At 40.8% G+C, this 19488-nt stretch overlaps 1 protein-coding gene across 1 annotated transcript in view; it reads left to right on the top strand.

The window, feature by feature from the left end:
- gfra4b (GDNF family receptor alpha 4b) overlaps window positions 1-18963 on the top strand; it is a 42030-nt gene extending 23067 nt beyond the window's left edge. The window contains exons 2-8 of the mRNA XM_070962683.1: window positions 7780-8055; window positions 8274-8354; window positions 9821-10166; window positions 10945-11054; window positions 11832-11966; window positions 15467-15633; window positions 16773-18963. Coding sequence (XP_070818784.1) covers window positions 7780-8055; window positions 8274-8354; window positions 9821-10166; window positions 10945-11054; window positions 11832-11966; window positions 15467-15633; window positions 16773-16916 — 1259 coding nt within the window. The 3' untranslated portion in view covers window positions 16917-18963. The remainder of the gene's footprint in view (window positions 1-7779; window positions 8056-8273; window positions 8355-9820; window positions 10167-10944; window positions 11055-11831; window positions 11967-15466; window positions 15634-16772) is intronic.
- Window positions 18964-19488: the final 525 nt, after the last annotated feature.

Below are 19488 nucleotides of genomic sequence, written 5' to 3'. Positions count from 1 at the left end.
AAGTTTCTGAGTGTGGTTCTAAGGATATACTATTATTTGGGACACACTATCGCATCTTTGGTGATTTTTCATTTATCGCTATCATCATCATCATCATCATCATTTCAATATGCCCAATACTTTGGTTTATTACCAAATAACCTGCAAAACTGATGACATTCCAGTCAGCCTCATCTGAACTTTGTGTTTAGTCCTAATCAGTAAACGCTGCCATGGTAACATGCTAAATTAGGAACATGGTAAATGTTATACCTTGAGAACATCAGTCTGCTTCCTGATGAAACCCTTAGTCGGGCCTCTAAGTTCCGCCCCTACTGAATTAAGCATGGGAGGCTCTCGTCCTGTTCGTTAAGCAGCGAGGACAAAATCATTGTTGCACACAGAGACTGTCGAGAGAAATTATCTTCACTAAATGTCGTTTGCATTTTTGTTCCAAATCTTCATTCCTACCCTGCGGCGATGAGAACACTCCATCCTGGCAGTGATATAATCCCATATGACTTTAACTGAACGCCACTGCCCGAGTGCTGTCAAAGTTGTTGCTGATAGAGGTTGATTGATGTCATAAAGTACCTAATGCTCCTTTAAATCCCAAACCCCTTAGCCTCTCGGCACCCTGTGCACATGTGTTGTCATTCAAAACCTCGGGGTGGGAATCTCAACGCGCCTCAGGATTCGATTCCGAATCAGAGGGCTTTCAATGCGATTATGAAACGATCATCAATGCATCAAATTTGAGCTCTATACATGATGTATTTTTTCTTACTGTGTGACAACTAGCTGCTTTTGAAACACAGCATATTTGTAATGAGCCATAATTAAAATACACACATGAATGTACTTCTAGTAGCTTAGCTTAGAACGCAAACATGAGGCACGTTTATGTCTGCTATGGACTAAAACTCAAACTGGTTCTCAAAAGGATCACACAATGAGAGAACACACACAAGCACTAGTCAACTCGTACTCCAAAGAGCCAAACAAACTTTAATGTTACAAGACCTTTGCAGCTCTGCCAGTCAGTCTTACAGCATCTAGCCCTTGGATCAAACTGACATGGGTGCTCACTTGAAGCAGTGATTCGAGTCATGAATAACAACCAGCATCTTCACCGTGTTCAGATGTAATCTTTTGTTTACAATTCGCTCCCTTCAGACATCAGCCTTTGCATTGCGGGATCAATTTGTATGTTTGTCTGTTTCCAATTTCAAAATATGGGTGTAAAATTACCTGAGGAAAAAAAAAACTGAAAAAAACACAGAAAGGAGTGAACTGAAGAAAACATACCCGTGTCACTATGTGGTGGGAACATGGAAGCATCATCCTCCAGCCTCTAGTAATGGAGAGTGATTAATAATAAGCATATTTGTCAGTGTAATCGCCCTGGGGGAGAGTCGTAAGCACAGGCAGCATAATTAAGGCCGCTGAGGGAGTTAAGGCTGTGGCGTTTGGTTTATTATCAATTCAGCACAGTGGATTTAGAGCAGCAGACACATGCAGCACTGTTGGTGTTCAGGAGTTGAGTGCCTGGTGTTGCATAGTACTGGCTGAGGTTATGCATATTTGTTGGACAACCGGAGCACCATCCCCTTTCCGGCTGAAAGCTCCTCTGAGGGAAGGCATCGATTAAAGATGGGTGGTGGTGTTGGTGGAGGAGAGGAGATGGTTATCAGAGAGCTAAATGGTTTCTATTCAGGATCTGATGCTATCTTAGAGACATGAGACATCACTTCGAGGAATACAGGTTTTCGGTGCTTCTACAGACCTCTCTGTCACTCTCACCCTCAATCAGATGAAATGCTTGTGCATGAGTGAATGTGATTCTGTGGCAAAAGGTGTAATGCTTAAAGATTTCTGTCCTGGCTGATCTGGTGACGCCTTTGGTTATCGGTTAAACTATCGACCCCAACAACAGCCTTTCACCTCTGGCAAGCAATACAGAAGTATTCACAACCATACCACCAGACTACAGAGCAGCATCTGCCCTCAGACTGAGAGACTCCTTCAGTCATCCTCCCTTTTTTTTGCGTGTAGCATAAAGGGACGACACCTTTAATTTCATTGGACAGTCCTGCGTAGAGTGATAACGAAATGAATCTTCTGATCAGTGGACGACCACTCTACCTCCTGAGCCACAGCCACCAAAAACATAATTCAGTCCTACAGCAAACAGTTCTTGACCAGCTAATTTGTCAGAATTACGACAGAAGAGAAACTGGTGCATTTGTTTGCAGGGCAGCCAAGTTGTTTTAATATAGAAGTCAGTCAATAGTAATTGCATCGGCTCACGTAAACGACCATTGTCCTGCTTTGAACATGCATCTGTGATGAACAGTCGTGGTCTGTGCTTCCTTTGACTGTTTCGGAATAAAAGCCACCCCCCACTGTGAAGCAGCAGCAGTAGGAAATGTTCTGCAGTATCTAAACACAGCTATGACACACCTGCCTGCTGCTTACATGCATGACATCACTTGCTGCAGCCAATAAAGAAGTTGATTACAGTTGCTGCAAATATAAACTTCTCACATCAGACATTTTGAACTTGCTTGTGTTGGAAAGCGTGAGTAAAGTCCAGCTCTGTTGCACTGTTGCGTACCACAACTTACTTTATAGGCATTTGGAAGAACGTAATTTTCCAGCTGAGAAAAATCAAATTCGAGTGAATTGATCTGAGTAATACATTAGGATGTCAAGTCACAAGGTAATGCAACTTGGCCTATTACTGTAAAGCTAGCCACGAGAATCACATTAAACTCCCTGCTTGATTCAGGCAGTCATAGACAATCTCATTCGTTTAAGCAGAGCATTTAATTCATGCATGTCGTGAAGCGATCACTATCAGCTGACGTCTCCGATCATCAAACCAGTCAGTGAGGCAGTTCCTATAATACAAACTCTCTCACTTAAGACCCTTCAAGCTACTGCTGTGGTGAGTTGTTTACTTTAAGCACCTTCTGTTCCAGTTTCTTACTACCTGCTTTAAAGGCATTCCTGCCTTGGGTAATGTTTACTGCATAACTAAGTGATATACATGTGTAATGATCAAGATCAGAGTCTTTTCTGACAGAAAACAGCTGCACATCCATTTATTGCAGACAGAATGCTTTCATATATGCATCTGACTGAAAGGTTGTTCCTGAGATTGTTGCTAATGTGACAACTGTTTTTGTGTCTGAAGTTCTAAGCAAAATAGTATACATGACAATCTTACAGGCAGTATTTTCTCTCAGTAAAAGTTGAAAATAGCCCTTGTTGGAAAAGGATCAATTCAATCAATGGCTGATTTTTTTTTTTTTTTTGTTACCTCGTGTGTTCTGATGAAAGTTTGAATGCTTCTCTTTTGAAAACTTTGAAGCTTAATTACAGTGCTTTTCTAGGTCTGCGCGCACTATTTGTTTGATGTCGAACGTGAAGTGTGAGCGGAGCTGACATTGCTTCATTTTGAATGTAGGGGGATATTTTGCTGTCTCATTTTGCCAAATTCAATCTGCTCCGCTTTGATGTCGGAAATTGCAAATTTTGTGCCATAAAAGCGAATAATGTTGTCTTATGCAAAATATCAGACAGCAATGATTTGTAACAGGAAAAAAAGGCTACATTCCTGCAAGCATGATTCATACACTGGTAGAACAATTTATATTCACTCAATAACTTAAATGTTCAGCTCCTAGAATTTGTCAATGATATAGCAAACACTGTATACAGGACACATAAGGACCTACAATACCTTCAAAACATGACGAACTTCACTTTTCTCTCGAAGGCAAAGTGCTATACTTAAGGAGCTTAATGTGACCAGCAGGAGATCAGCAAAGAATAAGAACAAATTTAATATTCACTTGGATCTTATTAAAGTGTGACACTTCTAACTCTTTTCATTTTAATGACTTTTGATGAATGTCTCTGCTCTCAAAAATCTCTCTCCTTTGGCTCAAGGTAATATTTCAAAATAGCACAAAAACTAGAACCGTGTGGTTTTAAAGACAACTACACAAATGTGATTGATTAACACTTCTTTTACAGCTTATATTGCTTGATAAATTGGAAATGTAGAAGTGGCAAAAGCAGGATGAACTGCAGGAAGACTAATAGTATTACAAGAACTTTGAAAAACAAAGACTCGTGAATAAATACATAATGTATGTTTGATACGTATAAATGCTGACATTAATTGTTGAACCTGACAAAAAAAAAAGAGTCACAGCTAATTGTAACTCCTGTTGCTTTGGGTTTTCCATTGTGAGTTAAACCAAACACAGCAGAACAAGCTTTTAATGAAGGAGCAGCTGAAGAAGTACTGTTGGACGAGTGGGAATATTATTAGCAGTGGGAAAAACAAGGAGGCAAGGAAGAATCCATTTGACTAATAACTGTTTTTTTTGGCCACTTTGGGGCAGCAGAGACAAGTTGTGAACACATCATTGACTAAACTTTTAAACTGATATAGCAAACATGTTAGCAAACTATTGGTTATCTACACATTCAGCAGTTACAGAAGAACATTATCATTTATTTGGAGTCCTTTTTCTGGCCAACTGATTAATGTAAGTCCAGCATTTAGTCTGCTTTAGCTTTGTTGTCTCTTCGTACCACTGAAGGAAATATCTGGAGCTTAAGCAGCTAAATGCTCCACTGTGTTCACCAGCTAGTTAGTAACTATGTCTGTCTGCTGTTTGATGCTAAGCAGGTGGTGTACAGTCAGTTTTTAGAGCTTTTTACCTGAAAACAGCCGCATGATGTGGCTGAAAACGACACTATGAGAGTGGTGGTAACATTGTCATTTGATAGATTATTAAAAATCTAACAACATATTTACCTTTATTGGAATATGTTTAAAAAGAATTTGGATTAAGTTTCTAGCTGAAAGCATGCACAAGTAGCTGCCAAACGCCTCATGCAAAATGGCTTGTATCATGTTGCCAACACCTTTTGTTAGGCTGCCATCACTGGCGGAAGCTGCTCACTTCAGAGTGAGGCTGACAGCTTTAATCCAACTATTAATATAATTTACAAATCTTAAGAGCGCTGAAACAAAGGTGATACTCATTAAGTGCACCAATACATTACCATTTCCCCCACAGCCTCACTGCATTGTGCGTGTATAGGAGTGAAGGTAACATTCCAGCTGACTTCATTAAGTTTCATTTTCCATTTTATCTCTCCTGAAGTGGACCATTAAGTCGGTGCGCAAGGGTAACTGATCAGCCAATCTGTCTGTGATTTATGTGGCAGGGAAACTGAGGACTTAACTGAGCCTCAGAACACATTGATTACTGACATGGTTAATTGGCTAAACCCACTGGTACATTGAGACAGGCTTATTGGAAATGTCAAATCAAGCGGCTCATTTGCATTCATGATGTATGGTGTCTATTCCAGCTTCTGCCCAGGCAGCACAAACCGACACACATAGCAGGGAGGGCCTGGGATCTCTGCCTTGAATTTGCAACTGACCATCTGGCCTTCCAGGACGTTGGCGTTGGTTGGAACTTTTTTTTTTTCCTCCACGGTGCATCCACATGTCTGTATTGGATGCACTAAGCTGACATGTGCTGAATAGAGGATGAGAGCTTGGATAACTCCTGATGTGAGTGAGACTCAATTCACCTGTGGGGTTTCGGTGAAGATCTAGCTTTGAAGGCACGTAATTGATTGAACAGGGTTGACAAAAAGGAAAATATGTTGCTTTATTACTTTCTTTGCTCTTGAGTATGTGTGTGTGGGTGTTTTGGAGACCAAAACAATGGCTGAGACAACTTTGCCCCAGGAATATCTAAAGTGTAAGCAGATATAAGCTGATGAAAGCAGCATGAAATTGAAAAGCTTTGATTTAAGCAGGTGGTATGCATTTACAGCGTTAGAATAATGGGATCCTCTTGACTTATTGTGGGTCATGCTCAGGAATATGTTTTCAGAATAACCTGAGAAAACAAATCTAAAGAAAAACATAGCTCTGAATGTCCAGAGATGATCCTCGACTAGCAACAGCAACATGCAGATGAAAGTTTTCCTTAAAGTGGGCACACATGTAAGGTGTAAAACATATAAAACAAGTCGGAATTTTGTCGGTAAAAGGATAATTAGAAAAATTCGCAGGGAGTGCAACAAGGCTCAACAGAAGAGTGGCAGCTCTTTTTAGAAATTCGACAACCCCACTACAATTAATTCCAGCAAGGGTCTGTATTTCATGTGGCTCATGAGCTCCACGACAAAAGCCTCTCGAGTGAAAACTTTCTGCTGTTAATTGTCTACATTTTCACACCTGGGATCAACGTCTTGATGCGAGTAATTATGATATTGTAAGAGTTCATATTGCTGCTGTGTGTGCTTTGTGTTTGTTTTTCGAGTCAAAATCCTTATGGTCCCAAATGAAATCCTAGAAATTCAATTTCTATACTCTATAACTTTCTATAACTGAATGTTCGCATTTCATTTGTTTTCCGGTAAAATATCAGATCTTGCAATGCAATATCCACCTGCAGGGACAACCACATTATTTAACTTTTTTATGATTATGTTTAAACACTGACAGCATTTGGTCAAGGTTAGGGAAAGACTGTGGTTTGGTTTAATACAGAAAAAGTCTGCAGTAGGGGAATGAGGAGACAAAAAATGCTTATCAGCATCAAACTGAAACCATAATCTTTTCCTGAACTCAACAAAGAGCTTTTGTTGCCTAAACCTAACAGACGGGATGTGAACCCCTGTCTCAGTCCTGAGCTTTGTATGTCCGACGTCCACCCGACCATCTCACTGCGACTCTGATGCAGAGCTTTGTTCAAGAAACAAACAAACGCTGCCTGTGCGCATAATCCTGGCAGCAGTCAACTCAAACTCAATATACAAAGCAGGATATAAAAGGCACAGCAGTTAATTACATTGGAATTCCATATTAATATGCCTCCACGGGGCAGTTGTTTGCAAGATAGAAGAAAAAAAGAGCCATAAAATACTATAAATGCAGTAATAATGCATCACCATTCGTCTTCTGTTCATATGTTTGCTTCCAGTACTTAAGAAACCCAACAATTCCCATCTGACCAGCTGTTATGTTTTCATGGTGCTGCATAGGCTTTTCACCTCAGCAACAGATGAATATCTACGGCTCTTTCACTTGTTAATGTTCTCTGTATTCTGCACATGACGCACACTCATTATTCAAGTTCTGCAATTCGTTGAATAGACCTTACTCATGCAGTACAACTGAATAGTCAACCGATAGATCAACACTGTCATCCCTAGAGCTAGGCAGCTAATACAGCTGTCATACGAAAAAACGAAACAAACAACAACAACAACAACAACAAAAAAAAGAGTAAATCTTTCTTGATTGTCCCTCAACTCGACAAAACAGTCCATCACACACAGTACCTTGAATGTCTATGCTGAGTTTCGCCAAACTTAAGATGCATGATGCATTGCAGGTTCTGAAGCAATGAGATTCATCAACTACATCCATTAAAATTTCACTGGTGGGTGTGAGACGAGCGCTGTAATGATTACAGGCAAAAGAATCTCACCTCTGCATTCTCACGTTTCCAGAATCACACAATAAGCCCCCCTGTTGATTTAACTTAATGCTCAATATCCCCTTACAACTGTTCACATTCTTCCCTCTCAAACTGCTCTTTTCCTTTCTTATTCCTGACATTTGTGCCCAACTTTTCAGCTTGCTTCTCCTTTATTCCTAATTTTCCTTCTCGTCTCATACCCTTACACCTCAACTGCCATCTCCGCTCCCCTTATCCCTCTGTTGTGCTCTGATTTTCTCTCTCACAGCTCTGTTAGAGGTTATACTGGCCGGCAGAGACTGCTTGGTGGCCGGAGACTCGTGCTCGAGTGATGAGACTTGTAGTCCACGTCTGCGGACCTTGCGTCAGTGTGTGGCGGGCAATGGCAGCGTGAAGCTGGGCCCCGGTGCCAGGAGCCAGTGTGCCAACGCAGTGTCTGCCCTGCTGTCCAGCCCCTTACATGGCTGCCAGTGTAAACGGGGCATGAAGAAGGAGAAGAACTGCCTGAGCATATACTGGAGCCTTCATCAGTCCATCATACATGGTCAGTGGTTCCTGAATAACAGCTGTCTACACTGCAAAAAGACTCTCTAAAACAAAGCAGAACTGTATACACACAGCAGTGGAAGCACTACAGATGGAGGTTTGATGTGAAAAAAGAAAATGACAAGAGAAAATTATTGATGTTGCATGCACTTGAAATGTATTGTGATGCTTCACTATTCAAGCCCACATTTCTACCTGCATCTGTGATTCTTGTAGGACTCAACCTGGTGGAGAACTACCCCTATGAGACAGTGCAGAGGGACTACGACTACGTCCGCTTGGCTTCTATTACAGCAGGCAAGTTCACTGACCTTCATTAACTTTCACCTTATTTTATACCATTTTACCCTTTGAAGATGTTTTGTTCTTGCACAAATACATGACTCCACTGAATATTTCCTGGAAGCACGCCCAAGGCAACTAGAGGTCCCTTCTTGTCTTAGACACAGTTGCACAAGTTATTACTATTCATCTGAACACAACTCCAGCATTCAAAATTACATCTCTGACTCCAACTTGTTTGATGGCAACCTAATTTATTTGCCAGACTCAGCTGAAATAACATAATCCACGACTGTCAATGAATACTAATCCAGGCATTGTTTCTTATAGCCTCAGGCTCATATAACAATGCAGTCTCATAGAATTGATTAAAAAATCCAAACTCTGAAAAGCAGATTACATGTTGTGGATATAAAAATTACAAACCTAGTATTAAATAACAACAACGTGAACTAAAAATGCATTTTTCACAGTGCGTGAAAGGTCTATGAAAACTTGTGTTTAATCTGATTCTAAAATCCTACACGAATCAACGTCTCTTGCTCTCTGTCTCCTGAATTTCTAGTTAGATGTGGTGTCAGAAGCTCAGTTAATAACACACTTGTCAGAAATATAAGGGGACAATTCTATCATTAGGGCACAAACAAGACTCAACAGCGACATCAAATGTAAAACACAATAGCTCAAATAATCAACGAGTGGTGACACCAGCTGCGGCACACATTTTAGCCTGACGGCCATTGTTAGGAGGCTTTCAGACTGCTATCACACTGAAACTGCTTTAAATTATGATCGTTTTTTTAAAAGGTTTGATAAATGCGATTGTGAACCTTCTCTATTTCACATAATATATGTGATTGGCCGCTAACCTTGAAATAACAGATGGAGGAATAGTTATAGTAACAAAGCAGCGGGGCACATTTTACAGATAGGAGGGTGACAGAGAGGGTTTTTTAACAGATAGCGGACACACATCAATCCGCTGAATACCAAAGTGCAGTCTTTTGACAAATGGCAGCAGCACAGTAGGTTGAAATTCTAAGTCTGGTATTGCAATATGCCAGCTATCATGATCATTTTAATTACTAGGATGGAAAGGCATGGCTCTTGTGCTAACATTAAAATAATGCAAAGGAGCCCACTGGGTTATACTTAATGTCCTGAGAAACTGTTCTCTTTTCTTAGAGAAGATGAGAAAAGACACCAGACTCCTTTTCTAACACTCATTTAGTTATTCTCACGAAATGAGCCTCCATTGCTTATTTACAGACACTTCCACCTTGAAGCTGAACTTTAATTCAAAACTACCAGTCTCAACTTCTGAACCTCCAACAAGGCGAGATTAGATCTCAGCAGGCTGAATAAATAAACACCACAGGTCACATACGCTTTATTTGTATAAACACAAAACCCTTTTCCTCGATTGCTATTATTTTTCCACTGATATCTACGCTTGTCTTTGACCTTACTTCTATCCACAGACTCTGATGTTGGCATGACAACTGTGAATCGCTGCCTGGATGCAGCCAAGGCTTGCAATGTGGACGACTTGTGCCAGAAGCTCCGCACAGAATATGTCTCAGCTTGTATCAAACCCACTGCCAAGTCGGGCCTGTGCAACCGGCCTAAATGCAATAAGGCTCTGCGCAGGTTCTTTGACCGCGTCCCCGCCGACTACACGCACGAGCTGCTCTTCTGCCCCTGTACGGACACCGCCTGTGCAGAGCGTCGAAGGCAGACCATTGTACCCAGCTGCTCGTATGAAAGCGTGGAAAAACCCAACTGCATTACACAGATGAGGATCTGCAATGCCGACTACGTGTGCAGGTGAGAATGGAGAAGTGGAAGCTTTTAATTGGCTCCCATTCATTTCAATGTCAGTCTGTCTCTCATGTCTGTAACAGATATTAAAGTTATTTCTCACGTAGCCACGGTCTCATATGGATACAATAACATACGGCTATAATATGAGCATAACTCCCAGTTTGGCTTTACTTAATGATCCACCTCCTCTCTCATAGTATACCAAATCAGCAAAGCCAATCTTTCATCATTCCCACTTTATTCAAGTATTCCTCGGATACAGATTTTAGATATCCTCGCCATACATATATGGGCCGGTGCTGTTCAATATTATGGCTCTTTGAAATCAAATAAACAGCCATTCAATCAACAAAATGGCCCGCTGTTTTACCCTAAAGCTTTCTACCACCATCGGTTAGAACACCCCAGAGAGCCTGTTGGAATAACACATTAAATATTTAGCACAGATAAAGAGCCAGATGGATCAGAGTTATCGCTCATTGCTATCTCTGGTCATGGCCATTATTTTTCACAGCCCCATTACACTCAGAGGGCTTTACTAATGATCCCAGGTCTGGGGGATGAAATATATTACTCTTTCTATCACTTTCACATTACAGTCCAATGCTTTCAGTCTTCACCACAGCCAACAATATTTCTTTATGTCAGAGGGGCAAACTCTTAATTAAATGACCAAGTTATAGTCGACACAATGTATAAAAAAGAAGCAGCAAACTTTTTTGCGCAAAACAACACAGGGATCTATCATGTTCTTGCTAACCAGTGCCCGTTATGTCTGAAGGTCTCGCCTGGCACAGTTTCAGTACGATTGCGATCCCTCTGAAACGTCTGCCAACGGCTGCAAGCAGGGGAACTATGGAGCCTGCCTCCTCGCCTACACAGGACTCATAGGTAGGTGCACACCTGAGAGGTAACGCAAACAAAGGACAGGGAAAGATGAAATGCAATGAGCAGGTAGAGAGGGGAAACAGTATGTGAGAGAAGATTATGTGCCATATGTTGTGTTAGAGAAGGAACGAGCAAACTGTGCAGCGACAAGGAGGCAGGAATGAGCGAAGGCTAGCTGGAGGGTGAATTAATAAATTCAGAACAGGTTAAGAATGAGTCAGAGAATGAAAAGAAACTTCCAATTCTGAACCAAAAGACAAAAGTTTAACATGGTTTAAGATACAAAAGCAGAAAAATCTCTTATCAGAGGGGGGAAAAGAGGCTCTTTACACAATATTTAATTTGTTTTATAGCAGTCCGTAAAAGAAAAAGAACAGCCAGTTCTTCTCCACGCGCTGCAGAGAGGATCTAATGCATTTCAAGAACCTCAAATGGTGCCCCTCAGCACAAACACACACTTGGCATTTTCATTCCTGTCTTGTATTTATTAAAGCAGTTGAAATCCTACCTCCACTGTGGCACAGACAAAAAAAAAAACCTCTCAATGCCAGAGACTTCTGTGACCCAAAAAACAGAAAATTGGAGTATTTCTTAGTATTGCTCTATTATATCATAAGCGTCAGTCAAACCAACAGAATGTTATCAGCCCTGTGCATCAGGTCAGAGAATAGGAAATGCAGCGTCCATTAATGTTTCAGATAATAAAGGGCCATAGTGTAACAACTCAAAGGAGAATGAATATTTAATACTGATTGAGGCCTGTGTGCGGTCTCTCTGCAGGAAGTACAATAACTCCCAACTATGTTGACAACTCCACGTCCAGCGTGGCTCCATGGTGCTCCTGCTCAGCCAGTGGGAGCCGGAGAGAAGAGTGTGATAACTTCCTGGGATACTTCACTGACAACATCTGTCTCCGTGAGTGTCACTCTATCCACACAATGTACTGGAATGTACTGACTCAGGTTTTTGGGGTAAGGGTTGTGTTTGCATAGAGGTATGAGGGGGTAGAAAATCTGTGCTATTTTAGTGTCCTGTTTAACCGGTGTCGTGTAGTTTAGGAGAAAGAGCTGATGTGTTTGGGGTATTTTTTTCTTTCCAGGCATCTTTATGTTGGGTTTTTTCCAGGATACATTTAGGTCTGTTTCTGGTCATGACTCAGTCACTGAGTCTCTGTACAGAAAAAACTAGGCCAACAACAGTGAGATATTAAATGTTTCAAAAAGTGCTGTAAAATCCAGTTTCTATTTAGCTCCAAGGACACAATCAACATCATCAGACTGCAATGATAAACAGTTTGTCTCAGTTCACAAAGGTGCAAATGTATTCTGACATTTTGGTCATATTGTAACTGTTTCATGACAATTACATTTTCCATTTTCAGCTTTCTAATACAAGTTACATGTATGTTTAAAACCTTAAAGCAATACTTTGATATATTGTGATATACATTAATTTGCTTTATTGCTGAGAATTAGATAAGACGATCGATACGACTCATGTCCAATAAATGTGAGGCTACAGTCAGCATCTGCTTATTTTAGCTTAGCATAAGGACTGGAAACAGCGGGAAACAGCCAGTGAGGCTCTGCAGAGGACAAAATTCACCCACTACCTCTTGAGGTCTTAATTAACATGACATATCTCATGTTTGGGCTGCATGATATTGGAAAAAAAATGACTTCGTGACATTTTTTATCTGTCATATATATATAATACAGTAATAATATTTGGAAAGAATTCTCGAACTTTTCTGAAGCAGGTTTTAAATGAAGAGGGCTCCCAATCAGAGTTGCGTCTGACAAATTCAGAATTATAAAACAGAAATAAAGCAGCGGCGTCAAACTGCACAAAACAATAAAGCAAACAGCCAGCAGCAGTGAAATGTACGCTGCCATAAACCAGCACAGCAAAAACAAATAGACCACGACTCAATCCAGTTTTCAATAGGTGTATTAAATCAAGCAAACAAAGCAATATTGGTGTGGATGCAAGTGTGTACATGAGAAAGACAACCACAGTCTCAGAAGTCAATCCACTTGGTAAAGAGTCCATCTTTTCTCCACACTCCTAACACAGTTCAGGCCTGTCACTCACTAGAAACTCGCTTATCTAAGAACTTTTAAATCAGAGTAAATTTTATCAGAATGCTCTTGTACATTATGGAAAAGTTTTTCTTTTGTATGAAGCAGCCAAACAGTTGCAGCATGATGAGTTAGTTTGTCTTCCTGGACATCAAACGTCTCGTAATGTGCTCATCGCCATGTCGATGCTGTGCAGCCCAATCTGATATGTTTAATCTATCAAAAACCTAACTGTTAAAAGGATAAGTTGTGGTTTCTCAGGAGGTACGTGACTATTTTGTGGCTGGGAGCAGTAAAAAAAAAATGTTTGTCTAAGATTTAAAGCAGATATTCGTATTTATGTAAGGTGAGATGGAAAATCGACGCTTTCACTCGCACACAAATTGTGTTATTTATAGTGTTAAATACTGTTGTAATACAAAAACTTCAGGCCCTTGTGTGGTTTGCTGTAGTTTTACTCATTTCACTCCACCGCTGGTACAGCCAGAATAATTTCATTATGAAGTGAAAGACAAAAACGGCGTACCCTAATCAGAATAATTCGCACTGATAACCTGCAACAGGGGACACTCGAACAGACCTGATATGAGAGGCAAAGCAAATCAGTTCTATGATACCAGAGCGTGGCAGGGCAGAGCTGTGGGGATTCAGTGAGGCAGATGTTTCCCAGCATGCTCAACCAGCAGCAGAGCCATGTATTTAAATCAGAGATCCTGTGCTTTCTGTAGAATTAGCAGTACGCTCGCTCATTCTCTCTCTCGCTCCATTTTACTCGCTCACTTCATTTTCTCTAGTTATTAATCATCCCCTTCATGCTGTTTCCTTGGTAATTCTCCCTGAGTGTTCAGACAGTCACTTCTTAGTGAATTATAAGTAAGCTGGTCCTGTGATTGTTAGGTAATTGTACATTTATTAAATCTCCTCCAAACACCTGATGTGCTTTCTTTCACAACTGATGGGGAAAAGTTTGAGAGCTTACTCATGAAAGCGGCTGATTATCTTTTGGCTACTCTGACAAACATTCCTTCACACCTCAGGTCTTTCATGACCTGCTCGTTATTGTTCGTTCTGTACTGTAACACAGATTGAGCTGCTAATTAATATGATGCTGTATGCACTAATGAAATTGAATCCTTAAGAAAACACATATACTCTAGTCTTTTATATATTTAAAAAGCAAAACAATGGTGGGGGGGTGTAATCAGTGTGACACCGACGATCACAGCAAGTCAGGTAGAATGGATTGGAGTATGCATGGTGTTGTGTTAGGTAGGAACAGTAGAAAAATCAGTATTAAATACAACCTGGATTCCAAAAAAGACGGCATGATTTCTTCAAATATTATGAGCAACAGGGAGGCAAAGGGCGTAAAGAGACGGCTCTTTAAGTGGAGGATGCAGATTCAAGCCTCCAGATCAGCAACACACTGAATGCTAACGACAACCTCGATTCCAAAAAGGTTGGGACGCTGCGAAAAACATGAATAAAACAGAACATGGTAACTTCTTAATCCATCCTGGAAAGGCTCAGTCGTTCACGAGCGGGGACGGAGCGAGGTTCACCACTTTGTGAACACATGATTGGATAATGGATGTTACTGCATGAGCTCAGGAACACTTAGTGAAACTGTTGTCAGTAAACACAGTTTGTTCTGTTTTAATTTCTGTTTTACACATCACATAAATAATGGAAACAATGACATGGATTAAAGGGGAGCACAGAATACAATTTCATATTAGGGTGCTACATGGGTGTCTTGTAATTATTGAGTCTTCTGTTCCTCTACCGTGTTTCCTAAAGCCAATTCTCATCCTAACACTCTCCTTCCATTTCACTCATGGCCTCTGCTCTGCAGTTTGAATATTTAATGGTCCTTGTTACTAACCTCAGCGAGTACATATATATCTATCACTGAACCTGTACACACAATGAGTATCTTTGCTGCGTGTGTGCGGCGAGGTGAATCTCTGGCCAGTCTTTCCTCGGGCCCCCTGCCTAGAAAAGATACAGAGAGAGGTCTCAGAGTTGTTTGGCCAGTGCAAATGGTCTATGAGTTAATGAGGTCGATGTGGAGAGGCAGGTGCAGTTTGGATACTTGAAGAGAATACTGAGTATTTTCTGTTTTCTTTTCTCTCTCTCTCGCCTCTGCTGACCAAATCCCAACTAGCTCTGGTCTAGCAAAAGCTCTCATGCAAAATTTACCATTCAGAACCGGAGGCATCTGCCATGATTAAATAAGACATGAGTGAAACTTGCTGAAAAAACATTAAGATGATGTCACTAAAGTGTGATAACAGATTTTTTTTCCTTTTACTGCTGTGCCTTGTGTTTTAGAGAACGCTCTCATGACGTTTGGAAGTGAATCAGACCAGCAGCCGACTGTCAGCCAGTCCAGTACGCCCAGCCCTGGCCCCAGCAGCAGAGAAAACAGGAGCACCGCTTCTCCACAACAAACCACAGAAACTATGAGGAACATTCTGGAAACCATAATACCAACACAGGTGCGCACTTTACTTGTCGTGCGGTGCTCAGCAGCAGTGAGCCATCTCTGACAGCAGGAGCAAACATTGGCCAGAAGTGCCACAAAGATAATGACATGTTTAAATATTAAAGCTACAATGTGTGGAATTTTCATGTGACGATTATCGTATTTTGAAAGTATTTTGATGGCGTACACACTGGAGCAGTCTATGTTTTGTCTCGGTATTTTCCAGTGTTTCATTCTCAGAGTTCCTGAATGAATCCATTAGGGTAGTCTGTCATGCTGTCTTTTCAAATTCTGCACACAGTAGCTTTAATTATTCTTTTTCTTCTGTGTCACTCCAACTTAAGAGGTAAATCATGTCAAGCTGGTTGTGATTGAGGCTGACAACGAAAATCTGAATGCAGGACCACAGTAATAGCAGTAATGCTGGGATCAGACCCCACGATACCAGCCATCAAAATGGGATACCTCACGACATCCTCACAAAAAGATTAGCGTGTGCAAATGTTTCGCCCTCTTTTGCCTACTTTAACTTCCATGATGTGGGCCCACTGGATCACATACTGCTTTCCATGCACAGCTGTAACGTGGCAAATCAAATGAGGAGAGATGTTTTATTCCCTTTCAGACTCACTTTCAGGTTAGGAGCATTATTCCAAATTAATTATACCTGTGGGTGAACATTACCTTATGCCCACATAAGTACAGTATGCTGCACACCCACACATTTACCCTCATTATATGGACCGAGAAGGGAAAAGACAGAGCCAACCTCCATTGCCAAGTCGCAATGAATGATTCTTAGGTTCATTTCCATAAAAACGTAAGCATGTACGAACATATCGCAGTGACTCTCCAGGGTCCAATGTGCAATTCATCATTTCTCCCTTAAGACATGGCAAGTAGGTATTTCTGATTCTTTGATTGTCTAAACTCACATGTCTGACAATGCATAAATTTTACGACGTCTGGGGGACTTTCAGAGATTCATTCAAGGAGCCCACATTTTTTTAACCCTGAACTTCATTTCTAAAATGAACTGAGATAGATGATCTATGACGGCTGGTTTTGTACGCTCTATGGTATTAGCAGATCATCAGCATTGGACTATCCAAAAAAGAGTGGCCATAAACTGATCTCTGTGTCTCCTCTTAGGCCCTGGGAAATGAACTGCTAGTGGGCCAGTCCACCCTGCCATCCAACAGCCCCCCAATCTCTGCTTCACCTCCCAGCCTAATGCTTCAAGCTGTCTTCGGCCTTCTGTTGCTGCTCCTTCATCTGCTGAACAATGGACACTAAAGACTGCAGGAGTGCGTGCTGAGGACCCTCCTATTACCAAGCAGATGGGAGGACCAGTGCAGTTCAGAGGAAAATGGACCGTGTGGCATTACTCCTCCTTCTAAATATGTACAGTGATTCTGTTTTTCTATTTTTGTGTCCACGTGGTCCAGTTCCACCTGCCAGTGCTCTCTCTCAGAGTGTGGGAGACTTGGGCAGGACGAAGCCAGTCTGTACATTTGTACATTGTCGTTGCGTTCAAATCAAGCCAAAATGAAGTCAACGTACCGCTTTTGTGGACTAACCCAGCTCACAGCTATCCAACTGTATCCATTTTCAAGTTATTATGAAAACATAATGCAGATATGTATGATACAAAGACATAAAGTATGTCAGTACCTGTGAAGATTTCTATTATCAACAAAAGCTCTTATTTGAAAGGGAAAATGGTTAAACCGGTGAACTTTGTGTCTGCTCTGTGCTCAGTGACAAAATGATTGCAAAGCTGCTGGAATATAAGGGGCTTTAATACTACTCTCCTCCACTGACTGAAAGAGGACCATTACTTCTGAATAATACTGGAATAGCGGAGAGACAGCCAGAGAACAGAGCTACATTTTGCTCAGACATCCTGGACAAATGCCCTGATTCTAAGCATGATCTAGCAGAGCTGCGGCAAACCAGAGTACATAAGATAAACCTTGACATAATAACAAGTCTCTTCATCAAGACAGTTGCCCTTTGTCAAACTGTCTCACCAGTTTATTTGGTATTGCAAAAGCTATAGTAGCTGTTTATAGAAAACACAAGCTCTTGGTCTTTACCAGCAAGGAAAACTATTGAAAATAATCAGAAAAGCAGTCACTCTTTACCTGTAGCTGCTGTAGTATGTGTTTGTGAGTAATATCGTTTTATTTCACATTGTGTCTGTGAACCTTGCTATACAGGGCTCTGAGCTGTACCAGAGAGGGACGTGAGAGGTTTGACTTATCGACCGCCGCCAACACCAGTACGGAGCCTGTCTGAGATTAAACAGTAATGAACGGTTCAGTATGTTCTGTTCTGGGAACGTGACGGTGAATTCTGAAGAGGATCACAGGTGCTGCAAATAAAAGTTCTCAGCTCATCATGTTTACATATTAGCATCATTCACCCATTTTTTAACGGACAAATGCTTTGTTTGGTGCTGTCGAAGCGGACTCTCAGTTAAATCTACTGGGGAGACAGAAGGAACACAACTGAACACATGTTTACTCAAACTAATACTCACACGACTTCCACGAGCACTCTGGAGAGCGTTATTTGAAGTGAGAATATGAGAGGATTTACAGCATAATCCGGCCATTTGTGTCTAAAATCTTTCAAACTGATCTGTCTCACTAAAAGCGCACCAGCTGCTTCACTTCAGCTACTGTACATACATCTTGCTTTTATGGACCTCAAATAATGACCTTTAAGGCCAACAGAAACACATTCTCAGCCTTACGGCCTTTCAGCACACCATCTCACAAGTACTGTATGTGTTAAATGTTTAATCTATAAATCATTTGACTTTAACGATTTCTAGCACTGCAGCATATACCTGTACAGGCATGGAGCGGCAGCTAGCTGCCAAAGACTTAACAGTGACATACAGGAATCGGTGGCCAGGAGTAGCATGCTGACACACATCACGTAACAGAATGGGCCAAATGAAGTTAATATTTATAAATGTAAAGAAACTGGTAAATTTGTCCAGAATCCAGTATCAATTTACAAGATTAGGAGATAAAAAGAGCAGTTATACTTGTCTTTTGGACTGACTCTCTGCTGACAATCACCCATAACACGTGGGGTTTCACTGTTTAAATTTTGCCTTCAGTTCGCAGGAAACAAACAATTAACAGTATTCAAGGGTGCACAATTAACCCCTGGTTGTGACACAGAATGATATAATTATCTTCTTGTTAGTGTTGTCAGAGTGAGGCAGATGCAACGCTGCTAAGGATCAGAACAATGTGAAAAAAAAAAAAAACACTGCAAGTGAACCAATGAAAAATGAACAAGAGCAATTTAAATGAAAAGGAATTAGGTGCATGACAGAGTTTTTGCTTTTTTTACTCGAGATATTTGCTGTTCTTTTCTTGTAAATGTAAATATTTGGAAATACTGCCATCTAAACACTAAATATGTTAATAATTACCAAGTATTAATTTTAAGACTACACTTTATTTTTGGAAGTGGAAAAAACATATATGTTCTCAAGTTGTTACCGAATGTAAGAAAATTAATTAAATTAGGAAAAACTCATGATCGACTACTTTTTTAAGCTTGTTAGCATTCTAAATATTATAAAACATTTCACAACAACAAGGTTTGTTTGACCTCATTATGAAGTTGAGGTCAATCCAATGAGGATTTATTATTTCTGACCACTATAAGACAGCTTGCTTTCTTTTACTTCAGCAGACGACAGGGTGACATGAACAGGAGTGTACAGCCATGCTAGCATATCTGTGAGGCGGGATCATACTGTACAGTACATGGAATCAAAGGTAACGCCAGCATGCTAACATGCTCACAATGACAGTGTAAACATGCTAATGTTTAGCAG

This window comes from Chaetodon trifascialis, chromosome 5, assembly GCF_039877785.1.
Source record: "Chaetodon trifascialis isolate fChaTrf1 chromosome 5, fChaTrf1.hap1, whole genome shotgun sequence".
Taxonomy (NCBI): domain Eukaryota; kingdom Metazoa; phylum Chordata; class Actinopteri; order Chaetodontiformes; family Chaetodontidae; genus Chaetodon; species Chaetodon trifascialis.
Note: the sequence above shows the minus strand (reverse complement) of the source record. Positions and strands in the feature narration are given on the sequence as shown.